Consider the following 15,205-nt stretch of genomic DNA (forward strand, 5'->3'; position numbering starts at 1 on the left):
GCGGAAGCGCGGAACAGAATAGTAACTAGATTCCGCGTTTCCGCGAGTTGAGTCCCGCACGTTTGAACGGAAAAGCGGAATCCGCTATTATCGTGTATGTACATATGTATGGCTGCGTTTCGATATTCACTGCCAGTACTTAACGCAGCCTATGTATGTACTCTGGCTTGCATATAAGATATACTTCATAATAACCATTAACATGATGTTTGGATCTATAATATTATACTGCCACTTTTATTAAATAATAAAGTAATCGAAGAGTATATGTAAAAGCTTTTTTTTCAATGTGATTAAACAGCTCCGAAATTTAATGGAGTATACTGTATCCGCGTTGACAACGGATTTTGACGCGTTCGTTCCGCGAGTTTGTTTCTCCTTATATTACATGGAGCACAATTTGCGCGGAAAAGCGGAACAGTATAGTGATAAATAGACATTTGTATTCATTTCTTAAAATTGTGTTCACTTAATTCATTGCAATTTTTATTAATATGCTTATCTTTTCAGCTTATCTATTGAATACAAGCATTTTAATCAATAAATACCGTTAAAAATTAATATTTTATAATTCTCCGTTCCGCTTTTCCGCTCAAAATATGCTCCATGTAATATTAAGGCATTCAAAACAGACGGAACGGATCGACGGAAATCTAGTAAATTTTGTCTTCCGCGCTTCCGCGTTTCCGCGTTTCCGCGCTCCATGTAATGGCACCCTGAATCCTCCATTTATACGCTACTTGCTGCTTCACGCGTCCGACGGAAGTGCGCTAAGCGCGGCTACGGCAGAGACGCTCTCAAACTCTCAACTCTCAACGATCTCGGCTCGGCGTGTTCCAGGTTCCAGGAGTATCGCCGATCGTTCGCGGTGTCTCTTTCGCTTCGTCGAACGTATATTCATCCTAAATAAGGTCCAAAGTCTTACAAACGTTTTCGCTAAACGAGAGAATGTTATAATTTAGTGCTAACGTTAACAAAGTTGTGTTAATTGTTAACAATACAGACATAGAGCTTCAGGAAAATTATAGGAAAAAGGTAAAACTCGCCGTTGATGTATCCCTCGGTGCGTGAATTGTGAATTGTGCAACAACCAAAAAACTTTGATAGTTGCCAATATTTACTATTGGCTTCACGGTCGGTCTTGTTATGAGAACTTGGTCGAAAAAGGGTGACGTAGAAAAGAAAGAAGGCGATATTACGCAAACCTGAACTTCTGTTCCGTTATACGAGAAGAGGTGATACATCGCTTGTAAAAAGTAAACAATTTGGAACTATCGTTAAATATAAAGCAACGATGGTTTATAGCCATTGATCAGTGATCGGTCATCAATCGACGTGATATTTTTCTTGGGCCACATTTTTTACTACGTCTAAATAGATGCCATGGGTTTCGAAGGTAAGGATAATTTATTTATATTGTTACTTCGTCGCGCGAAATTCAAGTTCCGTTCGAGACATTTTATTTAGTGCCTGATATAACAAGTGTGACGTGCTTGTGCATCATTTTTTATCTAATTTTATATATTATCTTCATTATAGAGATTTTATAGAAACAATGTCATGTTATATGTAAACTATTATCTTTTTCTTTTCAAGACGAAAGAAGCGACTCGGAAGAGGAACGTGATAAATCCAGAAGCAATTCTCCAGATTCGCAAAAATCTGGTAGCGACGTAACGGGAAACGGATCAAAATCACGTTCGGCTAGTCCTAAATCTTTGCCCGCCAGGTACTTAGTACATCTGTTCGCTTGATTATCTCTGTATCGTTTAAATTATAATTCTTTTATTTTAACTGGAATTAAATATTTTAGGTCGAATCGATCGTCTCCGGTGCGAAATGGATCGCCGGCTTCAGTCCGTTCCAACGTGAGCTCTAGAAAGTCTTATTCTAGATCGCCATCCGGATCACCTTCGCCGAATGGATCTGTTTCACCGTTGAACGGCAAAAGAAGCGTATCTAGATCGCGTTCTAAATCCCGTTCTCCAGAACGTACAGGGACGAGCGCGAGAGATGGCTCGCAATCACCGGCACGTTCGCATCGCTCTATTAAATCAGGCTCGAGATCTCCAAGTTCCTCTCATTCCTCGTCCAGAAGTTCTCGTGCAGCATCGAGAAATAATTCACGTTCCGGATCGAGATCGAATTCCCCAAACCCAAGCGATACTCCATTTAAATGTGCTTCCCCAAAGTCAAACTTTCAACCGTCTTCTAGATCTCCCTCGCCCCGGGCAATTTCCAAATCGCGATCTCGCTCGAGATCTCTTTCTCGATCCCATTCTGGCTCTCCAAAAGCCTCGGTCCATTCACGCTCTCGATCGGGAACTCCCAAGTCTTTCCGTACATCTAGATCCAGATCTAGGTCAAGATCGGAATCAGTTAATCCGAAAGAAGTTAAAGCTAGCTCAAGATCGAGATCGAGATCAAGATCTCTGTCTAAAAAAGGTTCTCGTTCGCCATCGGCATCTCCAAATCGATCACCAATGATGGCAAGACAATCAAGATCACGTTCTGCGAATAGTTCTAGGAAAGGTTCTCCAGATTTAGAAAAAAGTCCGCGTTTTAGATCTCGTTCCAACTCGGCAGATAGAAAATCTAAGTCAAGGTCTAGATCAAGGTCTGGTTCTAGGAAACTGTCGATATCACCTTCGCGAGAAGGACGAGTTTTATCGCGTTCGAAGTCCAAGTCAAAATCTAGATCCTTATCGGGTTCGAGAAAAGGCTCGCGTTCAAGATCACGATCAAGATCACAAAAATCAGGATCTAGAGGAAAATCAAGGTCCATATCGGGTTCGCGTAAAGGTTCCGTATCTCCTGCGCACTCGAGAAAGAACTCCCGCTCAAGATCCAGATCCGGCTCGCGATCTAGTAAATCTAAATCGAGATCCCGTTCCGTTTCAAGAGCTTCACGATCGAGATCTCGTTCAGGATCCAGGAAATCAGTATCGAGATCGAGATCGCGATCTCGTTCAAGGTCAAAATCTGGTTCGAAATCACGTTCAGTCTCACGTTCGAGGTCAAGATCAGGATCGAGATCGAAATCGAGATCGAGGTCCGGGTCAAGATCGAAATCGAAATCGAAGTCACGTTCACGGTCAAGATCGAGATCGAGATCGCATTCTAGATCGAGATCAAGATCTGGATCAAGTGCCAGATCCAGGCATTCGTCGCGTTCGAAATCCCGATCTAGATCTAGATCCGTCTCCGGATCTAGAAGATCCAGAAGTCCTAGCAGAGATTCGGATGGAGTAGTTAGAAAACGAAATAGAGTATTATCGGATTCCGAAGAAGAAACTGATGAAGCTAAAGCAAAGAAGCGAATGAAAAATGACGTATCAGATTCCGAGCACGAAGATGAGAACGAAAAGAAGAAGGACGACGAGGGGCATGAAGAGAAAGAAGGTGAAGATGAAGGAAATGAACAATTAAATGTAACGGCTGTCAGTGAGCAACAGGATAATGAAGATTCTGACGATGGAATTATTACTAGTGGTGGAATGTAAGTATATATCTAACTCCAATAGATCTAAAAAGTAATAATATTATAGCAGCATTTTGAAGAATCAAAAAATGAAGATGCAATAAAATTTAATAACTTTATAACAATGATTAAATCCAATATTCTCAGGGATGACCTGTCCGATTTCGATCGCATGTTAGCGCGAAAAAAAGAGGAACAATCCCGTAGGCGTAAACGAAAAGACATTGGTATCATTAATGATAACGATGATATCATAGCACAATTGTTATCGGACATGAAAGCCGCAGCTGAGGAGGATAGAAGGTTGAATCAACAAAATAGACCTGCGACGAATAAGATTGCCATGTTATCCAAAATATTGTCGCAGCTTAAGAAACATGACTTACAATTAGCTTTCTTGGAACACAACGTGTTGTCAGTCCTTACCGATTGGTTAGCACCGATGCCTGATCGTTCGTTACCGTCTCTTAAAATCAGAGACAATCTTCTAAAATTGTTATGGGAGGTAAGATCATATGAGATAAATTCTTTCATTATTTCTTTGATAAAAAATGTCTGTTGCTTATTTATTTATTCATATCGTGTCATTTCATTTATAGTTTCCAAAAATTGATCAATCCTCGCTGAAGCAGTCCGGTATTGGGAAAGCTGTGATGTATCTTTATAAGCACCCAAAAGAAACTAAAGAGAACAAAGAGCGCGCTGGAAAGTTGATCAACGAGTGGGCCCGACCTATCTTTAATTTATCGGCGGATTTCAAGGCGCTTTCGAAAGAGGAGAGGATGCAAAGGGACCTGGAGCAGACGCCTCAGAAGAGAAGAAAAATCGAGGAAGGTGGATCCTCCCAAAAATCACAAGATATTAATAAGGCCTTGAAAGGAGATTCCAAGTACGGTCGTTGATAATAATCATTAATGTGATAATAATTATCATACTTTTATTGCATTGAACTTCTTCCATCTTGCAGACCATTGAGACCGGGCGATCCTGGATGGGTGGGAAGGGCCAGAGTTCCCAGGCCATCTAACAAAGATTATGTCATACGGCCCGACTGGAAATCAGACGTTGATATCAGTAGGGTAGGTATTTTTGCACATATTCCATTTTAAATTTTTAAGTTAGTAAATGAATAAGAGACTCTCACACAGAGACCATAAATGCTACAACTGATATATTATGTTAGATTATTTATATCTAAATTGTACTTTTAATTATAAATTATTTTACATTTAAATTTCCTAAAAGTTTATTTCCAAGTTTTTAAATTCACTTTTTCGAAATATTTGCCCGTGCTCTTGTTACATTCCAGTTTTCGATCGTTTTTATTACGATTTCTCATTTCACCCAGCTATTAATGTTCAATCTTAATGTTTCCCTTTTATTAACTATATAAAACGACAATTTTTTATAATTGTAATGATTTGTTATTCCACGCAGAGTACCAAGAAGCAAATGAGTCGATTCGAGAGGCACATGAAGAATTATATGGACAGCAAGCGTATGAAGTCGGCAAGAAGAGCGGTAGATATATCTATAGAGGGTCGCAAAATGTCTTTGTAATATCTACATGTTTCTTATGCTTTATGCGCAGTTAGACATCTGTGGCAATGTTTCCCGATGATTGTGTGTAACAAAAAAAAGTTATACGGCCTGATCGATTTAGTTCGCATGTAAATATCGGATTGCGAATTAGAGATAAAACATGCTCTTTGTTTCTTTCTGACGATTGGTATTACATATTTGCAGACGAAAGAGAATATGTAGTTTTTTTTATTTTACCAAGTCGATAGCAAAAGAAGTTATGCAATTTTGTTACATAATACGAGAAATAGTCGCAACGTAAAACACGTTTCAATCAGATAGTTTCAATTAATTTTGACAACCCAGAGTATTGCTGGTTTAAGCATCGAGAGTGTTAAGTAATGTATTATTTTAGTGTCTATAAATAGGATTAAATAAAAGTACATTCGTTAAATTTGCGTACATTTTGTTCTATACAAGCTGATATTAATGCCTCAAATATATGCAATTGTAAGAGATACGGCTGATCCATTGTTATATATATTGACAATCTCACAGATGATGAAAGCCGAAAAGAATTTATGCTCTGTATAAGATTAATAATAAAAGGATGTGCTTGCTAGCAAACATTTTATATTAAAAGAATGCTGATAACACGGCGAAGTCTGTGTATAATTAAAAAATAATATGTATAATTTTATATATATATTTCATGTATTTTTTTACATTTTTATATATTTTTTATATTATATATATATATATATATATATGTAATAAATTTTTCTTTATGCTTTTTTTTTTAAATAAAATATTGGTCGTTCAAAAAGACAAGTTAGATGGCCGCACCAAGACTTCCGTCGTGCAAGAGGGCGCCGGGCGGTAGTTTCTTTCCGGTTTATCGTTGAACGTGACACGCGATACGATGAAGGCGAAGGGAGAAGTAAGTAATTTTCATAAATTTTACGCAAACGATAAACGAAGTCGACGCCAAAAGCTATCTTTCCTTTTTCCAAGCGCGTCAATTATTCACGTAGGAATTACGCAAAAGCGATAAATAGAGCTCTGTATCGTGACGCCCGACGCGATATAACCTATAACTGTCCCATGGCCGACGCATGGTCGCACAGCCCATAGTAGATTTTATTGATGAATTCGAACGAAATGATCGTCACGCCTTTCCTTTCCTTTCCAGCTGAAGGAATTCGAGGTGATAGGGCGCAAGCTCCCTACCGAGAAGGAGAAAACCACGCCGTTGTACAAAATGAGGATATTCGCGCCGGACGCTATCGTGGCCAAGTCGAGATTTTGGTACTTCTTGCGCCAGTTGAAGAAGTTCAAGAAGTCTACCGGAGAAATTGTGTCTCTTAAGCAGGTACTCGTCTCATCGTCGTCACTGATGAAGCTACGTCTTATTAGATATGTTTTTTGCAACCACAGTATGGTTATACTTCTTGCATTTAAAATAAAATCACCGGATGGAAGAAGAATGAAAAGTATAAATAGTTTAGCTACAGAACAAATTGTCAGTTGTATCGTCAGGAAGGAACGCAACGCATTGCCGTTCTTATTCGTATGCCCGATAACCGAGATATAATCGATTCTTTTAGATTCCTGAGAAGAGCCCGATGAAAATCAAGAACTTTGGGATCTGGCTGAGGTACGACTCTCGATCCGGCACGCACAACATGTACAGGGAGTACAGGGACCTCTCCGTTAGCGGGGCGGTGACGCAGTGCTACAGGGACATGGGCGCTCGTCATCGCGCGCGCGCCCACTCCATACAGATAATCAAGGTGGAGGTTGTGAAGGCTGCGAACTGCCGCAGGCCCCAGGTGAAGCAGTTCCACGACTCGAAGATCAAGTTCCCGTTGCCGAAGCGAATCCAGCACAGGAATCGCATGCCGCTGTTCAGCGTCCGGAAGCCGCGCACCTATTTCCTCTAAGCGCGACACGGCGTTTTTGTACTGCGACGCCAATACTATTCTACAGGAAATAAAGGGACTTTCAACATAAATTGCTCACAATTGTGACGCGTTTTCTTCTCCTTCCTTACGTCTTACGTCCATTTCAAGTTTCAAGAACGGCGTGGAAAAAAACCTCAGGCTTTTGCTTCGACTGTTCGAAAATAGAGGAATTTAATTTAGGGGAGTTCGAGAATCGAGAGCTATACCAACTTGCGACCCTTGCGTCGGACACGTGATTGGTGGATTTTTTTTTCGTGTAATAAGGAGTCGACATATTTCTATCTCAAATGTAGATAATATATAGGTCACGTGGTTGTGTGTTGTCACGTGTAAAAAGCGCCGGGCGCCCAGAATTCCGCTTCGCGCTTCCGTTATGACTCAAAACCAGGCGTATTATCGATTTACGCCATGCCTGCTTCCGGTGTTGCACGAAGATCCTGAAATCCTGGATAGAGTTTCGGAGAAAACGCGCGACGAACGTAAGTAGCCAGCGGTCATTCGCTTCGTCCTTAGCATATCTCGATCCTCTCGTTCGACCCGAGTGACACACCGGGCGATCTTTCTCGTCGAGGGGGAATGTCGCTTTATTTCTTCGAGCGCGATGCCAGCTGTTCGCGATCATGTATCTTTCGCGTCATGCGGGTGATGAAAGTTCGCGGAAATCCAGACTGGAGGACGACGGCGAGATGCCTCGACGACCGAACGTCTTGGTCGTTTTAACCTCGAAATAACCGCCGGGCGCCGACGGCATCGTGTAACATATGCGTCACGGAAGTTTATAAACAGTGTCAAGTGCGTTGACAGTTGACAGATGATGGAACAGTTCAGTGCCACTCCTTCGAGTTCCCGCGTGATGTTCGACGAAGAGGGACAACAACGGTTTGGTGCTCGGTGACAAATACCTGCCGGTCAAGGTGCTGATAGAGATCTTCTGCCACCCCGACTGCGAAACCCTGTTGAGCTGCCAGCTGCCAGTTGGTACATGCAGACGAAGGAAGATGCTGATGAACCACGTCTGGCACAAGAAGACCGAATGGACGCTGGGCAAACCGTCCCCGCGGAACGATAACATGCCCTGAACGGTATACTACCTCGCATGCACGAGGGAGCCGTACGAGAGAAACCTGGTGAAGAATCATTCCGGCGCGCTGTATATGAAGCACTGGAATTTAATTCAGAACGGCGGTGATCAATGGAGGGTTGGAAGACCACCTGCCGGCATACCGGACCTGCCGCAAACTGAAACACTATTCAAGAACAGACAGGTCTGTCTTGCAACGTCTCATGACCATTGTACTCAAGTACAAACTTTAGTTCTGGGGGACGAAGGGATCCATTCACATATCCTGGACACTTATCAACCACCTATAGGAGGTATCGTCAAGCTTTATGCGATGGAAATTATATATATGGAATTATATACAATTGTGGATTATATATAATGTCATGTATGTTACAGGTAAGCGAATGGTACGGCTGCCGATGGGACTGTCCAGCAGAATATCAATTGAGAGTTAAATTATTTCATAATGACGATACAATGATAGATGAATTTCTATTTAGAGAAGTTCTAGAAGGAGAGAAACTGAATCGATGGCTGAAGGTGGGTATCCATAAAATTAGTTCACGGTTTTACTTAAATACGGGATACTATCTCAAATTTTTATATTTTCTTGTATGCTTCGTTGTGCACAGATTGCGCACGTATTTAAGAATTATGGACCTGGTCTTAGATGGATTATCTTCGAGCACGGTAGAAAGGATAGATTATATTTGGCAGGACATTATGGCAGTAAAATGGCCGGGGCATATGTTTGTGTGAGAAGTCCATGAGAAAAAATTTAAAAATAAAGAATTTCATGTGTAATAAAACAAAGAGCGTACAAAATGTGAAATGTATAAAGTTTTATAATTTTTTTTTTTTTTTATTAGTTTTTATTATTAAAAGTGTAATTTGTTAAAAATTATTGATATACAGTATTGCATACATAATAAAAGCTGATTTTTAATAAAATGAAAATTATGTAAAAAAAATGCGTGTAATTTTTTTATACGTAGAGTGTAATCGAAAGGCTATTTCGATAAGGTTTTGAGGCGCGGAGCTTGGTGGCACACAGATAACTTTCGGATGGGGGTTCGTGTAGAGGCGTCCAATTACCCGGAAACCTGTATTTTCCCATTCGAATTCTTTATTCCCACCGTGTTCTTTAACAACGATTAAACTTCCATTGATCGCTATTTTATCTATATCTTGATCATCTTAAATCTTACTGTATTACGTAGCAGTCTATGGATAACGTGTACACACTTGCTGAACTTAACAAGAATTTTGTTATTCTTCGGTGTATTTTTAATGGGAAGGTACTGATGATAAAAAAATTTCTTCTACCACGTCCAAATAAACGTAATGATACAAATAATTTTTATCGCCTGCCGTTAGCTTTTGCGGTGTCAAATATTCCGCTTGGCTCGATAAGTTATCTCGTATCTTGAATGTATTGTAATTATATGCGTTACTATCGCTCTATAAGAATTAATAAGAAAAAAAGCATCGGTAAATATATTAGTATTAAGTGTGTTGACAGATGATGGGACAGTTCAGTGCCACTCCTTCGAGTTCTCGCGTGATGTTCGACGAGGAGGACAACAACGGTTTGGTGCTCTGTGACAAGTACCTGCCGGTCGAAGTGCTGATAGAGATATTCTGCCACGTCGACTGCAAGACCCTGTTGAGGTGCCAGTTGGTATGCAAACGCTGGAAGATGCTGATGAACCACGTCTGGCACAAGAAGACCGAATGGACGCTGGGCAAACCGTTCCCGTGGAACGATAAGATGCCCTGGACAGTATATTATCTCGCATGCACGAAGAAGCCGTACGAGAGGAACCTGGTGAAGAATCATTCCGGCGCGCTGTATATGAAGTACTGGAATTTAACTCAGAACGGCGGTCATCAATGGAGGGTCGAAAAACCACCTGCCGGCATACCCGAACTGCCGCAAACCGAACCGCTGTTCAAAGACAGACAGACCTGTTTCGCAACGTCTTATGAGCATTGCACCAAAGTACAAGTTATAATTCTGACGGACGAGGGGATCCATCCACATATTCTGGACACTTATCAACCACCTATAGAGGTATTGCCGCCAAGCTTTATGCGATAGAAGTTATATATAGGAATTATATATAATTGTGGATTATATAATGTCATGTATGTTACAGGTAAGCGAATGGTACGGCTGCCGATGGGACTGTCCAGCAGAATATCAATTGAGAGTTAAATTACTTCGTCACGACAATACAAAGATAGATGAATTTCTATTTAGAGAAGTTCTAGAAGGAGAGAAACTGAATCGATGGCTGAAGGTGGGTATCGATAAAATTAGTTAACGGTTTTATATAAATGGAAACTTAAATACAGGATGCTATCTTCAATTTATATTTTCTTGTATGCTTTGTTGTGCACAGATTGCGCACGTATTTCAGAATTATGGACCTGGTCTTAGACGGATTACCTTCGAGCACCGTGGAAAGGATAGATCATTCTGGGCAGGACATTACGGCAGTAAAATGGCTGGGGCATGTGTTTGTGTGAGAAATCCGTGAGAAAAAATTTAAAAATAAAAAATTTCATGTAATAAAGTCAGTTGATTTCAACGAAACGAAGAGAATACAAAATGTTAAAAATTTAAGTTTTATATAAATAATATAATAAAAGTTTAATATTACTATTTAATAAAAACTAATTCTGTAAAATTAATTTTTTTATTATTAAAAGTGTAATTTGTTAAAAATTATTGATATACAGTATTGCATACATAATAAAAACTGATTTTTAATAAAATGAAAATTTATGTAAAATAAGATATGCGTGTATTTTCTTTATACGTACGCAGTGTAAGTACTACGAGTGTAATCGAAAAGCTATTTCGATTAGGTTTTGAGGCGCGGAGTCTTGGTGGCACACATATAACTCCTTCGGATGGGGGCTCGTGTAGAGGCGTCCGATTACCCAGAAAGCTGTATTTTCCCATTCGAATAATACACCGTGTTCTTTAACAGCGATTAAACTTCTATTGATCGCTGTTTTATCTATATCTTGATTTAACATCTTAAATCTTACTGTATTATGTAGCAGTCTATGGATAACGTGCACACACTTGTTAAAGTTAACAAGAATTCTGTTATCTTTCGGTGTATTTTGAATGGGTATTGATGATAAAAGAATTCCTTCTACCATGTCCAAATGAACGTAATGATACAAATAATTTTTATCGCCTGCCGTTAGCTTTTGCGGTATCAAATATTCCGCTTGGTTTAATAAGTTCTCCCGTATATTGGATATATCCATTGTGATTACGTTACTATCGCTCTATAAGAAAAATGTATCGGTAAATATATTAGTATTAGTTATTTGTAACATTCGCTATGAATTTTTTGTTGTAAATACTCTTGTTCGGATCACTGTGCGGTAGTTACCTTATATATGTCTATATCAGAATCGCTGTCGTCAGAATATCTCGATGTCGAATTAATCTTCTCTCTGGTTGCTCGTCTTCCAAGTATAGGCATCGCCTCGTCGCTCATTTCGCTAACACCACCTGTTCCTTGGCTGAGCGAATCTTCGGACGTTTGTAAAGAATATACTAAACATACATGATAAATGTAACTCGTAAAATAACAGTCGTATAAGAAATGAAATAACTATTGTATAATGCGTTATTATATTGCGTTATCTATTGAAAAAATGACAAAGAAATCTAAGATACGGTATGAGAAATATTTGAGAGACATGATTTCACTGCATTTCTGTCTATTGTAACTTACCGGAACCCGAGATCACGGGACTTTCTTCAGGACTACGTTTCTTCAAGATAGAAGGCAATTCTTGCGGCTTTTTATTAATGGTAGAATTGACATTTTGCTTAGACGGAACAGTTTGCGCGTCGGACAATTTTATCAAGCCAAATAGGTTTTCCGTTATGCTGGACGACGCTTTCGTCGTTGTATGTTCCTCATACGTTATCACTTCCGGTCTGGTATTCGATGTAATCCACTTTGAGGCCAAAACTGTGACTCCTATTTTTTGTACATGCTTCAGTGTTTCTTGAGCTTCTTCCACGTAAAATACATCCGGGCCTATCGCGTCATTGTACCTATATGAATGATAAAATTTAAATAGAAAATAACATTCGAATTGTGTATAAAAAATAATATACGCTCACTTTGCGGTGCATCCGCCGGATTCCAATAGCACCGCTAATAAGTCATGTCCATATCCGACAACCAATAAAAACCATTTTCCATTGGGTATTAATAACTGGCTGCCGTCGTTGCTGTCAACGTTTCCGCGATTGCAAGACGACGGATAAATCTGTTTCCACAGAACCAGGCATTTCACCTGTTCCTGGTTCACCAGATTTAACAGACCGTTGTGTCTTAGAAACGAATGTACGTCGATCAGGTCTTCGTGGGGCAAATGAGATCCCAGAAGGTGGCACTTGTGATAAATGCAGCTCCCTAATATAGTATATAGTCTTTGACAATCCATAGGATCTTCATTCTGTTAAACATGCGCGTCTATTAGATATAGATGCTTATTTATAGTTTAAGCACGTAAGCGCATTCTTGACAATTTAAAATACAGTTGAAATAAGTATCGATATACCCAGTCTCTGTAATCCATAGCTTCCATCTCGCTTAACGCAGCATCTATCTGAATTTGCGCGTCTCTCGGTAGCTGTACAAAACTTGCGACTGAAAAAGCGCTTCTAAATTTATAATTCTCCACACTTTCGGTGGAGTGTTTTCCACCATTTTCTGGCTTTGTCGAATTCTTTTTAACGTCAGCATCTTTGCAGAAATCTTTGACACTAGTTAATCTATGCACAATTAGCGTGAAAAAATGATCTAAAGAGGACTGGTTTTCCACGGAAGTAAAGCACTTTGTTAGCGACTGGTAGGTAAATTCTAACGTTCTGGCAATATCCTCTGTTATCTTGACAATCTCCTGAGAGGTACAGCTACAAAGAAGTAAATCGATAAAATTTGTATTAAAGTAGCTACCATGTTTCTTCCATACATTGTATTTTTACATAAAATTTACCATTTGCCAGGTAGAGCTATCAAAAGTAATTCATCGTCGCGAGATATGTATGCAATATGCATTTCTTCTTCGCCTACATGGACAGTTGTACTAGAAAATATATATTATATAACGTATATTTGATAGATATATAACATGATATTAAGATACATATGTAGTATACCTGAGTGGCTGTGAACCCACTATACTGGGTAATAAATGGTTAAGAGTTATAAAAGCTCCTCTCGCCGTGCACAGAGATGAATGCACGTTCTTAGATTCGGATCGCGGAAACGTGTACAACACGCCTTGCAACTCTTGTCCCATTTCCGAAAGATCCGCAGTTTTTAAATATATTACGCCCAACGGATAATCCAATAGAGATTCCATAAAAGAATTACTGTTCTCTTTATTGATAATATTTTGGACCAATATCGATTGCTAAAAAAAATACCATCTGTAAAATCCTATCTCACGTAATACCACTCTTACCGTCGTATTTGTGTGAAAACTAATTACTTTTGGTTCATTAATATTCGATAGCTTTGCAGTAACATCAACACCAGCTACTCTTTGCAATTCTAATGTTACCTGTAAGTAGAGAATTTTTTATCTTTTCTTAAAAAATTTAATATAGATTTAAATAGATATAAATATTATATTATAATTACACGCAGCGCAGGCTCTCATTGCAATGAATTTATATTAATCACTATCATCGTCATTGATTCATTCTGAGATTTATTAAAATCTTACATTTGACGGCGCAGCGATTTCAGATAGTATCCGATCTAAATTTTGGAAAGTAACATTGTTCGAATTGACGCTCCGTAACCAGTCCCCGATTTTTATATTTCTGTTCTTCATAGCTTCACCATCGGGTATAAATCCTGCCACCATAACTCTCACTTTGTCTGAGAACGCACCCGGAGTGATACCAAAGTACGCTTCGCACAAGGTTGCCCTTCGTCCCAGCTTGTGTCTTCTCTCGGGATCGACCCACAAAGTGACTTCTCGAATTTCTCCTGCCTGATTATTGCAGACGTACATCAAAGATACAAGAAGCAAATTTTATATACGTTTTATTTGTCAGATTAGATTGTTTGATTAGATTACAGCTAAATCTCACTCTTAGCTTGCGTGCTTTAAAATCGTTTAATTTCTCTTTAAACATTAATTTATCACTGTTGCACCGGATGCCTCAATCAATACCTGGAAATCTTGAAATTTGACCTCCTTGCCTCCATCTCCTTTCTCCTGAGTAGCTGTACTATTCGCTGCAGCGCTGTTGTTGATCCTTTTGTTTCTCGTGCTCCAACGCTTGCTCTCCTTGCGTCTGATAAGACGGAACAGTTTGCCGGCTCTCGTGCTACGGCGACGAGTTAATTCAGGTTGAGGACTCTCGCTCTTATCCTCCGAAGTTGTGGGATTCTCGAGCAGACTCTCCTCTGCGGATTCTATGTAGAATACCTCGCCGGTGGGTCCGATCTCCGACTCCCATTCAACCAAAGAGCTGCATTTACATTTAATCGTTTGAGAAACATGTATTTTCAAAGTGCCCGATTGAATTTACCTGTCGGTGTCCGAGTAATATGATCCTGTGCTGGAACCACTGTCACTTGCCCACCAATCGTGATCATCTTCGTTGCAGATATCCGCGGGGTACGGCTGTTTGCATTTGGATTTTAATAAATCACTCTTGTTCTCTGCCTCGTTCATATTCCGTTGAAAATTATTGCGTCAAAATTATCCTTACTTCACAATACCCAACTCTGCAACCATCTTCTATAAATAAAACCTAAACTTATACACATATACAATATTGTAATATTATATATAAAACAAGTACCATATTTTTTCGCACTAATATCATGAATTATAGCACGTCTATCAATTATTATTTCACTTATATTTATTCATTTTGTATATATTGACTACGAGCAAGTTTATTCGGCTAGACTCAAACAGGTGGTCTGCCCACTTACCACTACCCAAACGCACCTGTACGGTGCCCCTGATGAATACAAAGCTTGCTTGCTTGTTGGAAAAGAGAAAGAGTGGGGAGGCGACGAGCACACCTCTTTACTCTCATATGCGTGAAAGGTATAGCAAGGTTCTTATATGTACGCGAAACTGAAAGTGACGAAGAATCAG

General features: G+C 39.5%; 4 protein-coding genes and 1 pseudogene across 15 annotated transcripts; 4 read left to right on the forward strand and 1 right to left on the reverse strand.

Annotated features, from left to right (window-relative positions):
• The first annotated feature begins 824 nt into the window (after positions 1-824).
• On the forward strand, positions 825-5,456 carry LOC143894137 (uncharacterized). Its single transcript, XM_077400239.1, has 7 exons — positions 825-1,396; positions 1,597-1,729; positions 1,814-3,499; positions 3,629-3,986; positions 4,081-4,370; positions 4,449-4,560; positions 4,919-5,456. The coding sequence occupies exons 1-7, from the start codon at positions 1,384-1,386 to the stop codon at positions 5,039-5,041; spliced, it is 2,715 nt and encodes a 904-aa protein (XP_077256365.1). The 5' UTR covers positions 825-1,383; the 3' UTR covers positions 5,042-5,456.
• Positions 5,457-5,799: 343 nt separating this feature from the next.
• Positions 5,800-7,016, forward strand: Rpl18a (ribosomal protein L18A). Its single transcript, XM_077402004.1, has 3 exons — positions 5,800-5,942; positions 6,195-6,374; positions 6,610-7,016. Exons 1-3 carry the CDS (start codon positions 5,925-5,927, stop codon positions 6,943-6,945), a joined length of 534 nt encoding a protein of 177 aa, XP_077258130.1. The 5' UTR covers positions 5,800-5,924; the 3' UTR covers positions 6,946-7,016.
• Positions 7,017-7,284: 268 nt separating this feature from the next.
• On the forward strand, positions 7,285-10,726 carry LOC143894947 (F-box only protein 6-like). 6 transcript variants are annotated; one of them, XM_077401651.1, is made up of 5 exons: positions 8,202-8,340; positions 8,426-8,569; positions 9,552-10,103; positions 10,189-10,332; positions 10,435-10,726. In XM_077401651.1, the coding sequence occupies exons 2-5, from the start codon at positions 8,507-8,509 to the stop codon at positions 10,570-10,572; spliced, it is 897 nt and encodes a 298-aa protein (XP_077257777.1). In that variant the 5' UTR covers positions 8,202-8,340; positions 8,426-8,506; the 3' UTR covers positions 10,573-10,726. The 6 variants fall into 6 exon arrangements, with proteins under 6 accessions (XP_077257786.1, XP_077257817.1, XP_077257802.1 ...); XM_077401660.1 differs by lacking the exons at positions 8,202-8,340; positions 8,426-8,569 and adding an exon at positions 7,285-7,445 and having other exon boundaries at positions 9,541-10,103; XM_077401691.1 differs by lacking the exons at positions 8,202-8,340; positions 8,426-8,569 and adding an exon at positions 7,288-7,445.
• Positions 7,778-8,484, forward strand: LOC143896093 (F-box only protein 6-like; annotated as a pseudogene). Its single transcript, XR_013256560.1, has 2 exons — positions 7,778-8,340; positions 8,426-8,484. The product of XR_013256560.1 is annotated as an F-box only protein 6-like (transcript).
• An 89-nt stretch (positions 10,727-10,815) lies between the features above and the next one.
• Positions 10,816-15,197, reverse strand: In (inturned planar cell polarity protein). 6 transcript variants are annotated; one of them, XM_077400204.1, is made up of 13 exons: positions 14,901-15,197; positions 14,625-14,836; positions 14,264-14,564; positions 13,808-14,080; positions 13,571-13,642; positions 13,236-13,492; positions 13,073-13,162; positions 12,635-12,989; positions 12,192-12,529; positions 11,794-12,122; positions 11,446-11,612; positions 11,090-11,338; positions 10,816-11,019 (listed from the first exon to the last, which is right to left on the reverse strand). In XM_077400204.1, exons 2-13 carry the CDS (start codon positions 14,768-14,770, stop codon positions 10,975-10,977), a joined length of 2,622 nt encoding a protein of 873 aa, XP_077256330.1. In that variant the 5' UTR covers positions 14,771-14,836; positions 14,901-15,197; the 3' UTR covers positions 10,816-10,974. The 6 variants fall into 6 exon arrangements, with proteins under 6 accessions (XP_077256330.1, XP_077256313.1, XP_077256324.1 ...); XM_077400187.1 differs by having other exon boundaries at positions 10,816-11,338; positions 15,037-15,197; XM_077400198.1 differs by having other exon boundaries at positions 10,816-11,338; positions 14,625-14,823.
• Positions 15,198-15,205: the final 8 nt, after the last annotated feature.

This window comes from Temnothorax americanus, unplaced genomic scaffold, assembly GCF_048541705.1.
Source record: "Temnothorax americanus isolate GAGA-0224 unplaced genomic scaffold, ASM4854170v1 Scaffold1, whole genome shotgun sequence".
Lineage (NCBI taxonomy): Eukaryota > Metazoa > Arthropoda > Insecta > Hymenoptera > Formicidae > Temnothorax > Temnothorax americanus.

What these genes read in the sequence shown, in the direction of transcription:
- Rpl18a (XM_077402004.1), top strand. An exon ending in AAATTGTGTCTCTTAAGCAG is followed by an intron (nt 6,375 to 6,609) that starts GTACTCGTCTCA and finishes CGATTCTTTTAG; the next exon opens with ATTCCTGAGAAGAGCCCGAT.
- LOC143894137 (XM_077400239.1), top strand. An exon ending in ATTATTACTAGTGGTGGAAT is followed by an intron (nt 3,500 to 3,628) that starts GTAAGTATATAT and finishes CAATATTCTCAG; the next exon opens with GGATGACCTGTCCGATTTCG. An exon ending in TTCTAAAATTGTTATGGGAG is followed by an intron (nt 3,987 to 4,080) that starts GTAAGATCATAT and finishes TTTCATTTATAG; the next exon opens with TTTCCAAAAATTGATCAATC.
- LOC143894947 (XM_077401651.1), top strand. Translation starts at nt 8,507, where the DNA reads ATGATAGATGAATTTCTATTTAGAGAAGTTCTAGAAGGAGAGAAACTG. An exon ending in AACTGAATCGATGGCTGAAG is followed by an intron (nt 8,570 to 9,551) that starts GTGGGTATCCAT and finishes GTGTGTTGACAG; the next exon opens with ATGATGGGACAGTTCAGTGC. An exon ending in AACTGAATCGATGGCTGAAG is followed by an intron (nt 10,333 to 10,434) that starts GTGGGTATCGAT and finishes TGTTGTGCACAG; the next exon opens with ATTGCGCACGTATTTCAGAA.
- In (XM_077400187.1), bottom strand. Translation starts at nt 14,770, where the DNA reads ATGAACGAGGCAGAGAACAAGAGTGATTTATTAAAATCCAAATGCAAA. An exon ending in TATTACTCGGACACCGACAG is followed by an intron (nt 14,565 to 14,624) that starts GTAAATTCAATC and finishes ATGTAAATGCAG; the next exon opens with CTCTTTGGTTGAATGGGAGT. An exon ending in TCAAATTTCAAGATTTCCAG is followed by an intron (nt 14,081 to 14,263) that starts GTATTGATTGAG and finishes TGCAATAATCAG; the next exon opens with GCAGGAGAAATTCGAGAAGT.